Source organism: Clupea harengus, chromosome 17 (genome assembly GCF_900700415.2).
Source record: "Clupea harengus chromosome 17, Ch_v2.0.2, whole genome shotgun sequence".
In the NCBI taxonomy this organism is placed as follows: Eukaryota; Metazoa; Chordata; class Actinopteri; order Clupeiformes; family Clupeidae; genus Clupea; species Clupea harengus.
Window position 1 is genome coordinate 26,231,043 of NC_045168.1, and position 14,657 is coordinate 26,245,699.

Below are 14,657 nucleotides of genomic sequence, written 5' to 3' on the forward strand. Positions count from 1 at the left end.
CTCGCTCATCAAACTCGTTAGCACTCTCACCTGGGTTCAGGGTTGCCAGGTCTGTGTGACAAAACCAGCCCAATGGCCAATTAAAACCAGCCCAAAACCAGCCCAATGGCCAATTAAAACCAGCCCAAAACCAGCCCAATGGCCAATAAAACCAGCCCAAAAACCAGCCCAATATCAGAACTCAAAATATGCCCCTGCCAAACCATATACACTGCTTTTAAAGTCCAACAGCATTGCTATCATTGCCAAATGTATTGTAATATCTACAAAGTAACACCAAATGTTTAGTATGCCAGCATTAAAAGCAGTTTTCCCTAAACAGTTCTTTCACCAAGGTCCTAAAATGGCCTTGTGTAATTAGATACAGTATATTATCATTAATAATACGCACAGTGCGTGTGTGTATGTGGGCGTGTCCCATGTCCATGTGTGCACATGCTGATCTGAAGTCAGTTTGGTAGGATTTGGGTGTAAATAAATGATTTAATTTAAAATATGGATTTTTATTTAAAGATATTCATCTAATTTGCATGCAAAATAGGTCTACCCAAACCAGCGGACAAAAAATTCAACCCGCGGCAACACTTCAAAAGTAGCCCAATTCCGCGGGAAAACCGCGGACCTGGCAACACTGCCTGGGTTAACTCAAGTATATCAATGCACACTGCAAGGACAATAGACCAATCAACAGGTGTGGCCTTAGTCATGAGACGTATTTTAATACATGTCTAACACCACTGAGAATAAACAGTGGCTTATGGTGAGGCTATTTCTATTTAAAGTAACACTATGCAACAATTTTACACTTTTTGAGGTATGATTTTATAGGCAAATAGTTTTGGTACCGTCCTCAAATAATGTTGATAGCATAAGGTCATGTGAAAGACAGATAAACACCTGTGTCTTTCCCACTAGCCATCCAGGATATGCCCAATGTAGTTCTGTGTTCCGGGCTGGAACACCCTGAAAAAATGGATGAAAAGCTTTCACATCATGGCATTGTCAGCTATACTGCCAAAAGACACCAGTTAGTGTCTTGGCAAGCTTCTATCAGTATTAACTGGGCTGTTGGTGGTGTTTGCATGCCTTTTAGGTAGTTTTGGAACAGAACTCCTTATTGCTACTTTAATATCCTGTGTATAAATTACCCGGTACAAGTACCATGAGGACCCACAGTCAAGTTATAAGTTAATGAAAATAAATTCTTGTCCCTTTGATTAATTTCAAATGCAATGAGACCGACCTTGTGCTCTAACATTAAGGCTTAAAAATAAGTACCAGTGACTTTTTAGGGTGGGCAAACTCCAGTTTTAGAAGTAATGAAAGTTTGTTAGGTGTTGATTTAAGTCTCATGACACGTGAATACTTTGTCCTGAACACAAGCTACTCACATTCTATTAATCTGCACTGTCCAAACTTTTTAACTCCCAACAAGGGTCAGGTTTGAAAACAGTTACAAATTCACCTGCCTGGACGGAAGCCATTCAGGGGCTCCAGACAGGGTGAGTTGTGACAAAGTTAATGACAAATTCTCAATTTGTAAGATGCAATTATTAAACATAATCTACTCTAGAAAAGATACCCACATGAGTTGGGCATACTATGCATCTTATTAATTTACATACACGTTCCACAATACTGAACATCTGAAACAGAGATGGCTAATACTAATATACCACTGTAGGTTTTAAAAATCATTAAAATTATAATTATTATTTTTTTTAATTGGGGGGTCTTAACCTTAGGGTAGATATCAGTTCCCTTTTTAACATGTCAGCTGTACATGCAGTTACCACATTACAGTTTGCAAAGGGTGTTCAGACACATCATTGGAGGTTCAAGTAATCACAGGCCACCACTTAGATGAATGAACCTTGCCATTATTTCAGATCAGCGCTGCTCCGATGGCTATCCTGCTGTGCATCTATTCCATCCCTTCTCTAAGCACAACGGAGGGTAATGCACTTAAAGTAACACTATGCAACAATTTGACACTTTTTGAGGTATGGTTTTATAGGCAACCGGTTTTGGTACCATCCTCAAATTCACTTTGATAGCATATGGTCATGTGAAGGACAGATGTGTAACGGGCTGGAACCCCCTGCAAAAATGGAAGAAAAGCTTTCACAGGCATGACATTCGCAGCTATACTGCCAAAAGACACCAGTTAGTGTGTTGGCAGGCTTCTATCAGTGTCAGCTGGTGTTGTTTACAAGGTTTTTGCATGGCTTTTAGGTAGTTAGCTTACTAGTTTTGGAACAGAACTTCGTATTGCTGTTTTAAAATATGAATTAGTCAATTCAGGTGTCAAGCACCACATCTAGCCAGTCAAAATGACACAGGGAAAGACTGAAAACACGCACAGTAGGAACCCCCCCCCCCCATGTTAAAACCCAAGGCCCTAACCCCACAATAGAGACTGATCTACCACTACATTAGAAGAGGTCCTAAATCCACTATTCCTCAAAATGTCCTATTACTAATATTGGACCACCATCACACCAAAGCACAATCAAAATAACTGAGCAGACAGATATTTTCCTCTTCCTTTATTGATGTTTGATAAGGAACAGCCCAATGTGGGTCCCGTTTATGCGTCGGCGATTGTGACCTCGACTTCTACACCAGGCTCAATGCTGATGCTGGTGATCTGCTTGACGATCTCGGATGGACTGTGCAGGTCGATCAGACGCTTGTGGATGCGCATCTGGAACCTATCCCAAGTCTTGGAACCCTCACCACAGGGAGTCTTGCGGGTAGTGATACGCAGGGTCTGTGCAAAAACAAAAAAGGGGGAATTCAGTGCTCAAGAACTTCCTGCAACATTCATAATTGCATACAGTGCAACATAATGACATTACATTCCACTGCACTGCAACACAATGTTTCGAGTTACAATAAATCTCCCGAGTTGAGTCATGTCGATCAGCACTTTAATAATGCACAAGGTTCATTAATCCATCTAGAGAATTACAGTACTACAAGAGTTAAGGAGCAGTAGCGTTACCTTGGTTGGCATACGGACGGGTCCCTTCACCTTCAGATTCTTCTCCTTGGCGCCACGGATGAGATCCGCGCACACTGTTTAGGGCAAGAGAGATTCATTAACGGCACCGCAATGAGGAAAGAACACACTGAAACTTAACTTTACAATGGCTCAGAATAGCGTATGTGAAATCAAAGTAATTCATACTGTAAAATGTTATCCTCATAGCCGGAGTAGCGAACTTTCGTAAACTAATAAAGTATTTTACCTTTCTCCAGCGACTTGACGTTGCGACTGGTCAGAGTGATCCTGATACGGTGAATAGCCACTTCGGCCTCCACGGGAGCCTTGCCAGTATCCTTGTAAGCCTAGAATTTAACAGATGAAGATGTTTAAAGAATGGGACGCTTTAATAAAGATGGCTGTTTGAAGGAAAGGATACCTGAAATAAGACTCTGCATTTCATGGCTATCCATACTGAACATAGTTACTCCCGAAAGGTAGTTAAATCGAGCCCTAGGCATTTCAGCACAATCAGAACATAAAAACCAGAATAGTGTTTGTTAACATGATGGCGCGTAAATAGAGTTGTTTGCGGACTAGCTAGCACGTGCCTCTGCTAAAGGTAGCCTTATATGAAATGGTTACTCTACAGTTGCAAAGACATACCAACCCGTTGACTATTTAAAACAATTAAAATAACATATTATTCTCACCATATTTCTATTTTCCCGACCGACTTATTCGTCAGATTTCGTAGCGAACAGCGGTGAGTCAGGAAGCGGCACACCCAGTTCTCACAGATTCAGTAGAAAGGACCTTTTGGAGGCCTGGTCAGGCTTATATAGACCTCATCCGGGTACTACACGACCTTTCACATCTTTTCGTCGACGATTGCTTTGGTGAAAATGCATACGTTTGTAGCCTATGTCGCCACCTACTGTTTTGGAGCACATATACTTTAAATGTTCTCTGACAAAAAGGCTAGACAGCTCCCTGGTGTATCATACTCCTCTCCTACACTTATATCAGTGATATGAACGATTTTTGCTTACAATTACTGATTGAAACGCCATGAACCAATGAGTTTGGCGTGTGTCGCAGACTTCTATGCCATGTCTGTGTCAAAGAAGGTAAGGTGAGTGTGATTTTTAAATATTTTTAATCAATACCCTTAAAATACATACAGTTGTGCATACATTGTAAAAGTAAAGCAGCACAATCATTTAGAAACATTTATGTTAGAAACATTTAACATGACTGCAAAGTCAGTGGCGCGCTCTGGTGGCCAACAGTCTGGGAAGTTCAGGGACGCCTGCAAAACAGTAAAACAGGTACAAAATAAAATAAAAAATAATATAGGGGAAGTAGCCTGCTATAATTCTCATGAAATCCCTTCGCAGAATAATATTTTATTTATTAATATTTGGTCATCCCATTTCGATGGAAGGCATTTGTAGAGAATATTGCACGTTCGTGCGTGGGGTGGGGGAATTCTTCAGCCTTGCATCTTTTTCAGCTCTGTGACAAGTTGCTCAGCAGTTGGTCTTTGGTTTGGTTTGGCGTTCCAGCACCTGATCAGAAGAGCTTTAGACGTCTGTCCGAAAGTCGAGTCTCTAAACATATTCCCGTTAACAGGTGGCCGTAAATCATAAGCCACAACCGCGTAAAGGATGCATTGGCGGTCACCTTCATACGGCAGTTCACAGGCAATGAGCTGCCACAGCGAGATGCCAAAGGAGTATACATCAGCCTTCAAGGTAACTTCTTCACCTTTCAACAGTTCGGGCGCCCGGTGTGTATATGTACCGCCAAGGTGGTGTATGAGAGGGCTCAGTTCTCCAGAACACTCAAGCTTCAGCGAACAACCGAAGTCAGCCAGTCTGCACACGTCGGTATCGGATACGATCACGTTGGCAGGCTTCACATCTAGGTGTACTATGCTGTGTGCATGCAGATACTCTAGACCTAGAGCTATGTCGATTGAGTATTTCATGCACCTGCTTTCTACCAGTGGCTCCACACCCCCGTAGATAACATGCTGCAGATCCCTGCTTCCAGCAAATTCCATTATTATCGTACCAATGTTATCAGCGTTCTCTTGATCAGCTGGAATGTATGTGCTGGCCGCAATTACTCGGACCAGGTTTTTGTGGCGCAGGTGCGCGGCATTCAGTTCTGCCCAGAAACTCTGCCTGGACGCCAGCCTGTTCTTTGTACATCTCTTCACCTTTTTGACGGCGACGGTTTCGTCAAAGTACAGACCTTTGTAAACTGAACCGAACCCACCAGACCCAAGAGGCACTAAACTGTGGAGCTCGTTCCAGTGAATGACGGACGACCAGAGTCTGCTGGTAACTTTGTTGCGGAATGTGTTTGTTGGAACCGCTAACGTGGATCCGGCGGTATACTTGATCAGTGGGCTGCTGCACGCCCCTAGCTCCACCGATACCCCAAAGTCTCTGGGAAGTAACCGCGTAACTGGAATTGGAGATGGCATTATTGACTGAAGCGCTCAATTGTGTTACTAAACTTGCTAATTTGTCTGGAGTTCACTGTTACCGTCACGTGACTTGATATATGCACGCTCATTTCATCCAATGACATCATCCCATGTGATTGCGTGCCTCTGATCATTACATCATTGGACCACAGACTACCCAGACTCACGAGTGAAAGTGATATTTGAAACTAATGTTTAAAAGTGGTAGCCCATGTGAAACACGTCACTAATGTGATACACCAAGTTTCTTGAACTCTGAAGCACACCTGAAAAGGTAAGTATTAGACACATAGGCAGACTTTATAATCCTTCTGTATGTTTATTGAGTTTCAGTACACTGTTGACAGTAACACTGGACTGGAGGCTGCAGCTCTCCTCACATAGCAGCAAAGGTCTAAACACACACCTGGTTCACCCAGCCAACAAATCATCTGTCAAAACACACCTCTGGCTCTCTCCTTGCCAGACAATCACTTGTCAGAACCCACTCCTGGCTCACCTAGCCAGCCAATAAATAACCGTCTCTTTGGATGATGTCACCGGGAGAAACTCCAGCAGAGACTGCAGCGTTGAGTTCTACCTTACACACTTTCACACTCTCGCACACACACACACACACACACACACACACACACACACTCATACACACTCTCGCACACATAGATATATTTATATATATTTATATATATATATATATATATGAATCATACGGCCTATATTCATACAAATACAACAGTAGTTTGTAAAATACATTTAAGTAAAATATACATGATTAGCAACAGAAGTTCATTATCACAGGATGGCATTACTGAAATATGATGGACATAAAAAAAAACAAAAAAAAAACATTATTACAGATTACAAGTAGACCACGACAACTGCAACAATGCACCAAATGATAGCAACTTCATGGCTGGAATGCCATCTGCTTATTTCCTCATTTCTCCCACTGTTCTTCGCCAGCAGCATCCCCCTCTTCTCTCCCTCGGCATCCTCTGACAGCCTCTCCTCTTCAGGCGGATAGCAAAGGTAAGAGATCAGAGTGCCTTTCTCTGCCCGTTGCCATGGCAATGCAGAGCTCCCAAGCAGGCAGGTGTGTGAGAGAACGGCGCCAAATTACAGGCAAGTCACAGTACAACAGACACACAAACACTAACACTCAAACACACACACACACACACACACACACACACACACACACACACACACACACACACACTGACCTTTAGCACAGTTTGAGATTCTTGTGAAATAAAAAAAGAGATACGAGAGGTCTGTAGCACCTTCAGGAGGTTTAGGAGGAGTGTCCATTAGCAGCTTGATCCAAAACAGAGATATTGCAGAAGTGTTTTTGCATACATACACTTACGCACACACACACACACACACACACACGCACACACACCGGTACCACTGAAAACTGAGAGGACGAATTGCTAATGGTCTGTGTCTCTCATAAAAGAGAAACAGGAAAACAGCCAATGCCAATCAATGCCAATCAATGCCAATCAAATTCCAGCTTTTTGTCACTGCAGCATAACTGCTGCCGGAGGTTTTTTTGCAGTACTTGGGAGGGGTTCCTGAAGCTTTGTCTAAAACTTTTTTTTTTTATTCAAAAGTTGAATGACTTCAGGCCCATCCTTATTAATTCAATTCTTAAATATATATATAAAAAAACGATATTGGACTGACATGATGCAATAGCATCCAAATTTCAATTTAAGTTTGATAATTAATACTCAATTAATTCCAAGAGGTATTGATTAATAATGAATGAGCGCCATGGATATTTCCCCATGTATGAATGTGTGTGCATGCATGCATGCGTGAACACACCCAAGGGCTGTAGCTGTCAGTCCTGTCACACTCGCTTCACTGAGAGACACAGACATTTTGTGCAAGTAAAGCAAAATGAGTCTAACACTGTAAGAGCTGTACCTGTAAAAAAAAAAAACACATACGTTTAGCACATAGCATATACACGCTAACATCCCTCTAGCTAAATATGACATCTAAACCTTTAGGCATAATAGACAAAAAAAAAAATATTTGAGAAAAAAGGCATTCGATTTTCTGAAAGTGCTATATTGAAAACTGCCCAATATAGAGGCTTATCAAACATTTCATTTCAGATCAACTCTTCTGCAACTGTTCACACACACGCTCACACACATGTACATACACGCTCACACACAACCTCTTCCAGCAGGTTTACAACTAAAATGGTTTTTTTCATCTCCCATTTTAGACACTAAAACATCCCGAGACACACTGTTCTGCTCTAAGCTAAAAGTTATACTCAACTGTGCCGAGTTTGTAGTAGAGCTGTTGCTGTCTATCACGGAGAGTGGAGAGGAATCGTCAATCAGGACCATTACTGTCTGTCCTGAAGACGTACAGATATATTGTTTCATTTCTGAATTGATTCCCCTTGTCAGTGCAATAGCATTCATAACTGTGAGTATGGTTTCCTTCAGAAAATAATTCCCTTTGTGGATAAGACAACTATGTGTGTGTATGTGTGTGTGCCATTTGCTGTCTACTGAAGAGATATGTGCAAAACATTTAAGTACTGGTTAAAAACTCACTACAGTTTCAGTCCTTGTGTGTGTGATTTGAAGTAAAATGTCTGTCCTATTTTCCCTTTGTTGGTTGTGAACGGAAGCAGAACAACGTCCTTTTCTACTAGTCTGAGCAGCAGCATCGAGAGAGAGATGGCCAAGAGGCCAACAAGAGAGGAGGGAGGGAGGGAGGGAGGGAGGGAGGAGGTGTGAAGTAATGAGAGGAGAGGAGACGGAGAGAGGGCTGAGTCTCGTAAGCAGGTCCTCTCCGGCTCTGGGGTTGGTCAGCTTTGGCTTTGTAGAAATAGGAACTGTCAATCAAACGCCTGGCTTTCAGTACCAAACAACATCTGAGTGAATTACTCACATACAAAGAAACAAAAAAGCCACAAAAAAAAAGAAAACAAACAAAATTAAAATATTAAATTGGTTAGCTGTGATGGAGCTCACATCACTAAAAGTTCAAAGTGCTAAATGGAAACATCTCTTTAAAAAATAAAAGCTAGTCTACGTTGATTCTATCAGAGAAACACTTCACTGCAACCACATTCTCTAATCCCGCCTTCCCTCTCTGGCAGTGGGCCAATCGGCAATGAGCCATGCCATCTTAGATATGGGGAGCAACAGGGGTGAAACATGTTGTCATTCAAGGCATTGTGTGCGAGGCATGAGCTGATGTGGTTAAATGTATAATACAGGTTTGAGAGGATGTGTTTGTGAAGGTCTTTGTGAGTAATATCTGATAAAGCACAAAATAAATCTCTATATATGGTATATCTGTGATGACATATCATGTGTTACTGGCATCAGGACTGTTCTTTGACTGGTAATGTTTGTAGGTTTACATAACTGTATTGAAGTGAGGCAGTGTGTATGTGTGTGTGTGTGTGTGTGTGTGTGTGTGTGTGTGTGTGTGTGTGTGTGTGTGTGTGTGTGTTACTGGAAAGCCTGGTGGAAGCGAGGCAGGGTGGTGGTTGTGCTAAGGCTGGCCGAGTGTGTATGTGCATGTGTGCTGAGACCCGGGGTGTAAGTAGAGGAGAGTGTGTGTAGGGGACCGACAGGCTCCGCTGTGGGATCCTGGGAGATGGGTGGAGCCAGCGACAGCCCCTCCTCTGCTGGGTAGGAGAGCCCAAGCGCTGACCCAGCTGCCTGGCTGTAGCAGGGGCCGTTGAGAGGCAGGAAATTGAAGAGCTGTGAGAACTCCAGCGAGGAAGAGCCAAATGTATCACTGGTCGCCGCGGCAGCGCTGCTGATCTTGGGCAAGGGTGTGTCTTCCAAGTGGGCGGGCTCAGAAGGTAAGTGCCCCTGCAGCTCCAGCAGGTAGGTCTCTAGCTCCGCCCTCAGGGGCGGAGGAGGCGAGTAGGAGGCGGGGCCCAACGGGTAGCGCAGCGACAGTGGGGGGGAGGGGCCAAACAAACCACCGCTGAGGAGAGACAACTCGTCCTTCACGGCGCCACTGCCCATCTCGCAGGGGGCGGCCGGCGGCAGCTGGCAGGCGATTGGCTCCAGCTCCACCGGCTCGGCCTTGACGGCCAGCAGCAGCTCGGGGGCGTGGCTCTTCTTCACGTGGCGTGTCAGGTGGTCCTTGCGGCCGAAGCGCTGGGCGCAGTACTGGCACAGGAAGTCCTTGCGACCCGTGTGCACCACCATGTGGCGGCGCACGTCCTTGCGCGTGTAGAAGCGGCGCTCGCAGTGCTCACACTGGTGCCGCTTCTCCTTGGCAGCGGAGGAGCTCTTGCCGGCGTGGCCGCGCAGGTGCTCGAGCAGCAGGGCAGTGTTGGGGTACGGCTGGAGGCACACCTGGCAGGTCAAGTCCCCGCTGTGGGCCGCATGCAGGGCCAAATGGCGCTTGAAGCCCAGCTTGGTGTTGTAGCTCTTGCCACACTCGTCGCAGGTGAAGGCCTCCTTGTTGGGGTCGTGCGTGTGTAGGTGGTTCTTCAGGTGGTCCTTGCGATGGAACATCTTCTCACAGTAAGTGCACTTGTGGGTCTTCTCTGGCGAGTGTGTGGCCATGTGCCTTGTGATAGAAACAAGAAACTCAATGACCCCAGTTTAAACTCAGTGACCTCAAGACTGCACTACTGCAAGTTTTCCAGTACTTTGGATTGCAGTTGTGTTAATTGTGATAAAGGATTCACATGGGTTAAATTCCCAAAGATATGTGTTTATAATTACTATTATATATAGTCCAATAAATATGAAAACCAGAAAATGTAAATGATAGGGCTAAGTAGTAGAGTATAATAAGAAGGTCTTAGATGTATGGAACTCTGATGGTGCTCAACTAGGCATGGTGGACATAGACAACTATTTTCACAAAATATCTACACAGATATGTATATACAATATATATATATACAATTTTCAATCCTACCGTAAGAGTTTGTACTTGGAGACAAAGGCCTTGGTGCAGTCGGTGTGAGTGCAGCTGTACGGTCTCTCGCCAGTGTGTGAGTACGAGTGCACCTTGAGCTTCTCCACGCTGTTGAAGGCTTTCTCACACAGCTGGCATGGAAAGTTCTTCCTCCCTTTGCCCTCCACCCTCCTCCTCCTCACCCTGGCTCGGTCTGTGGCGTGAGGGCAGTCGCCAGGGGTGACTGTGGCCATGGCAACTTAGGGCAGGCTGGCCGGGTGGTCGCATGCACTGTGCCCCAATGCTGAGAGTGAAAGTGACCCTAAACTCTCAACACCGCAAGGAGCCAACGTCCTAAAGTGAGGAGGGGGACAAATGGACAGACAGGAGTAAGGGGAGATGGACAGACATTGGACATGTAGAAAAAAAAATAGGGGGCAGAAAAAAAACACAGCATCAAAGTGGGACACAGAGGAGAAAGATATTTACATCGTGAAATGGGACTAAATGTGGTATATGTGGTAACTAGCCAGTTTCTTTACTGTCATGCGGTGGTTACAGGAATGTGGTGAATAACAATGTAGAAGATAAGCACACCAAGCATATGAAAACACATCACAGACACCACCGCATCATCTGAACCAGCTGTAGGGAAGTCTGGGGGGTTAATGGTGAATCATATGCATTTCGGGAAAAGCTTGCCCAGAACAGCACTCATTCTCCCATACACTGGAACTCACTGGCTGATGGGAATGGTTGTGACATATTCAGAATAATGTGAACTCAGATCCCAAAACAGATGCGGGGCCACGAGGCCCTGAGGGTAATGCAGTGGATGGATTTGGGTTATTGACCATTATACTTGAGTATCCTTTACAGAGTTTGTTTCGTTGAACCTAATACACAACCAATATTTGAGTTTACATGTTGGATAAGTATATGCCTTATGGTATTTCAATAAACTGATGTGTTTGAAATGATGGCAAATAGATACGATTTTATGAGTTACCATGACGCCATTATAAAAGAACAAAATAAGAGAAAATTGCTTCTTAAATTCATACATAAATGTAATCTCTAGAATTTTTTTGACACAAAATTAACAACTACATTTACAGAACGGCATTATGTGTTTGCAGAGTGTTTTGTATTTCCAACACAATAATGGTTCAGGCTCTTGAATTGTTGACGTAAATTATGTATTTATTCTTAAATCATGTCGATAATTTACAATCTGAACAATTCTTTTCAAATAGGCTAAACCATATCAGTGATTTTATTTCGTCCTGTATGTAGTCCTAAATGTAACTTAGTAAGTGTGTGTGTCATGTTGATGCATGTGGGCTGAGAAGAGGATCTCTCTTTACATACACGGTTTCAGGTACAGGTCTTGCAAATAATCTTTGAATTTATTGTTCATTAAATCCTTAAAATGTCACATACTGTAAAACATCAGTATTAACATTATTTTGACAAAATTAAAACATTATATATTAATATTTCTAAAGGTTTTTGTAAAAAAAAGAAGAAAATGGAATGGTCCTAGGTTTGGTTCTAGACTATTAAACACCATGCACAAGTTTCCAATCCCATTAAGGCTATATGAAAAGAAAGATTATCAGTGTGCCTCTACTTCTGACAATCATTTATAAGGTTTAAACTTCTCAACATACATCTCTGCAGCAACTAACCCTTTCATGTAGAAGCTCGCAGAGTATGATTTTTTTGAAGATTCTTAGATTTAGGTAAAAATGAGGCTCTCAAAAGCATCGGTATGCTACAGCTATCTGCTTCTCCCATAACCATTTATTTTAATAAGAAGAGAGTATTGTCAAATGTTCTTTAGAACAGAACCATCGATATTAAACAGGTCTGCTGGTATTAGACACATTGCCTATCAATTAAGTATGATAAAATATGACTGAATGGCAAATAATAGATATGATGCCTGGGCAAAAAGTAAAGCTTTCAAACACAGAATGTAATTTAAACCTAAATATATGTTTACAATCTAAAAATCACCTGATAATGTTCCTAACAACATCAATAGCACAAATACTTAAAAAAATCACTTCAATATACATCATATGAATATGGAGTTAATTCCATGTCTTAAATATGAATATTTCTTCACTTTTATATTTGAAAAACAAAAAAAGCAAAGACAAACATAAAATGATTAATTTTGGTCACAATAATTCTTTGTTATGATTTACAAATGACATTTAAAACCGTATATGCAATTCAACATTTTTAAAGCAGAAACTGTTCCATTACAACAGAGCCACAATCCAGCCTGCATCCTGAATTACATCTTTTATTTGAACAATCTGTCAATCTAACACTTCTTTTCTTTACATAGAAATTCATATTAACAAAAAGTATAGACTCATGAACAAATAGGGAACCAAACCAAGTGTCGTGGTGAAATGGGACTATGAAATAAAAGTGGAACTTCACAGTGTGTTATCAATGATGAACTAATCACACAAGGGAAGGAGATGGGGAGCGTGAAGGTGCCTCTGTCTCTTTAAGAACCCATAGGTCTCATTATACTCCTTCAGACCTACAGCGGCTCAGCCATACCCTAAGCACTATAGAGAAGCCGAGTTATCTAACTCAAACTATAGTCACAAATAACAATACGGTGCGGAAAGATAGAGGATGGCACATACTTTGGGTTTGAAGAACCTCATGATATAACTTTAATTGGCCATGAATTTCCAATTAAATATTATGATAATTAAGAAACTAGGGCTACATCCATCAGAAAACATAAGGCTACACAAGAAACGCTAACACAAGACAAACTCATGGATGAGACACAAAAGAATCCACCACAAAACCAATAGGAATCATCTTGCAAACCGCCAGTCTATACGCTAACTCACAGATTCCACTCAGAGATTGTCACTCACTTTGAGTGGACTCACAAGCAGCCTAAGACTCTGATCTCGCGCACAAGGGAACATATGCTATCTCTCCTTACCAGATTCTTTGCATCCCTGCAAGCGTGCACTAAGCGATGGCGGTGTGATGCTCACTATATGGCTACATGGCTATAAATTTGCTTACGAGACATTGTGAAATCAGTGTCAATCAGAAAGTGCTACTCTTGCACCGCTGCATGACAAATGGTTATTTACCGACCAATATTCAACGGCGCAACCTACACAAGAACGCCACAAGCCCGCGTCATGAAGGAACCGAATTAGAACTCAAAACAGCACCAATTTCAGACCTCACTATATGTCCATTGGTTTAAAGTTTAGGAACTCTTTGGCAGGCAAGCATAGACTGATGAGTAGTGTCGACAGAGAATGTTTAACATCGCCTAATTAGTTTCCCTACACGTCTCCCTCCATTTTGGTTGTTTATGATATTGACAAGCAACTTCTCCACTTCGATAGCCTACTTCAGGCGTTTTAGCTACATCGCACCTCTTTTAGCCTATCAACTCTGCCACGGTCTACTACAATACCGATGACAATAATTCGTGCGATAACGTAACCTCTTATGGTTTTAATTAGCCTAAAAATTATAATGCACTAACGTTTTTCCCTTTAAATGCACTTTTCGAACATGCAAACCTGCTACCATCGATAACAGCATGTTTACAGTCGTTTCGCGTGCACATACATGTCAAAATTAAAGCGGCGTGTTCGCAGCATGCTTTTTATAATCATTTTTATAGCATTAAAATGCGCGTGCGTTTGCTTCGGCTACCCTCGTAGCGCGGTTGTTATTATATTCAGATAAAAACTTAAACTAAGCGAGATTTAAAAACTTTTTTACAACTTTTCACGACTCTGTCGCTTCCCCCGAGTGTTGACATTCGTTTGCATGCAACGTGACTTGACACAAACTAATGGCACAATTTATTTTAATTTTCTTTATATTTATGTCTTCCGCTGCTTTTCTCTCCGGTCCTAAACTGGGCGCTGATTAACACAAACTTTTTTCCCTAGCTCACCCCTCTCTCATAATTTGAATAACCCCGATATTTTAATTCAAGCAGACAGTAACAATTTAGTTAACACACGTCAAACTCACCGCAGAAGCGTTAACATCCTTTCTACGGTGTTTTTCTTGAGTTTCAACTATTTTCCGAATTTTTAATAATTTTTTTCTCATATTTTTTGCTGGACTCGGCGGGCCTGAAAATTGTTTGCTTTCCCCTCTTTCCAGCAGCCATTGTGTATGCGCTGCGGTGCAGCCAAACATACAGTTTGGCCACGCCCACCGTCAGTCCCG

At 42.4% G+C, this 14,657-nt stretch overlaps 3 protein-coding genes and 1 non-coding gene across 5 annotated transcripts; all 4 read right to left on the reverse strand.

Moving 5' to 3' along the window:
- Positions 1–2,534: 2,534 nt before the first annotated feature.
- rps20 (ribosomal protein S20) lies at positions 2,535–3,840 on the reverse strand. The gene is made up of 4 exons (XM_031583806.2): positions 3,703–3,840; positions 3,255–3,354; positions 3,008–3,081; positions 2,535–2,773 (listed from the first exon to the last, which is right to left on the reverse strand). The coding sequence occupies exons 1-4, from the start codon at positions 3,703–3,705 to the stop codon at positions 2,591–2,593; spliced, it is 360 nt and encodes a 119-aa protein (XP_031439666.1). The 5' UTR covers positions 3,706–3,840; the 3' UTR covers positions 2,535–2,590.
- On the reverse strand, positions 3,151–3,217 carry LOC116224493. The gene has a single exon (XR_004165610.1). It is a non-coding gene; the product is annotated as a small nucleolar RNA U54 (small nucleolar RNA).
- A 224-nt stretch (positions 3,841–4,064) lies between the features above and the next one.
- On the reverse strand, positions 4,065–5,541 carry LOC116224375 (serine/threonine-protein kinase mos-like). Its single transcript, XM_031583805.2, has one exon. The coding sequence runs from the start codon at positions 5,484–5,486 to the stop codon at positions 4,485–4,487; it is 1,002 nt and encodes a 333-aa protein (XP_031439665.1). The 5' UTR covers positions 5,487–5,541; the 3' UTR covers positions 4,065–4,484.
- A 3,302-nt stretch (positions 5,542–8,843) lies between these two features.
- On the reverse strand, positions 8,844–14,585 carry LOC116224395 (zinc finger protein PLAG1-like). 2 transcript variants are annotated; one of them, XM_031583909.1, is made up of 3 exons: positions 14,457–14,585; positions 10,425–10,757; positions 8,844–10,067 (listed from the first exon to the last, which is right to left on the reverse strand). In XM_031583909.1, exons 2-3 carry the CDS (start codon positions 10,655–10,657, stop codon positions 8,987–8,989), a joined length of 1,314 nt encoding a protein of 437 aa, XP_031439769.1. In that variant the 5' UTR covers positions 10,658–10,757; positions 14,457–14,585; the 3' UTR covers positions 8,844–8,986. The 2 variants fall into 2 exon arrangements, with proteins under 2 accessions (XP_031439769.1, XP_042566151.1); XM_042710217.1 differs by lacking the exon at positions 14,457–14,585 and having other exon boundaries at positions 10,425–11,569.
- Between the last annotated feature and the right edge of the window lie 72 nt (positions 14,586–14,657).

Bases quoted from the DNA above. Each gene is read 5' to 3' on its own strand.
- rps20 (XM_031583806.2), bottom strand. The intron at 3,082-3,254 runs GTAAAATACTTT...TGCCCTAAACAG, and splicing joins CGTCAAGTCGCTGGAGAAAG to TGTGCGCGGATCTCATCCGT. The intron at 2,774-3,007 runs GTAACGCTACTG...GTTTTTGCACAG, and splicing joins CCGTCCGTATGCCAACCAAG to ACCCTGCGTATCACTACCCG.
- LOC116224395 (XM_031583909.1), bottom strand. From the start codon at position 10,657: ATGGCCACAGTCACCCCTGGCGACTGCCCTCACGCCACAGACCGAGCC. The intron at 10,068-10,424 runs GTAGGATTGAAA...TTCTATCACAAG, and splicing joins TCCAAGTACAAACTCTTACG to GCACATGGCCACACACTCGC.
- LOC116224375 (XM_031583805.2), bottom strand. From the start codon at position 5,486: ATGCCATCTCCAATTCCAGTTACGCGGTTACTTCCCAGAGACTTTGGG.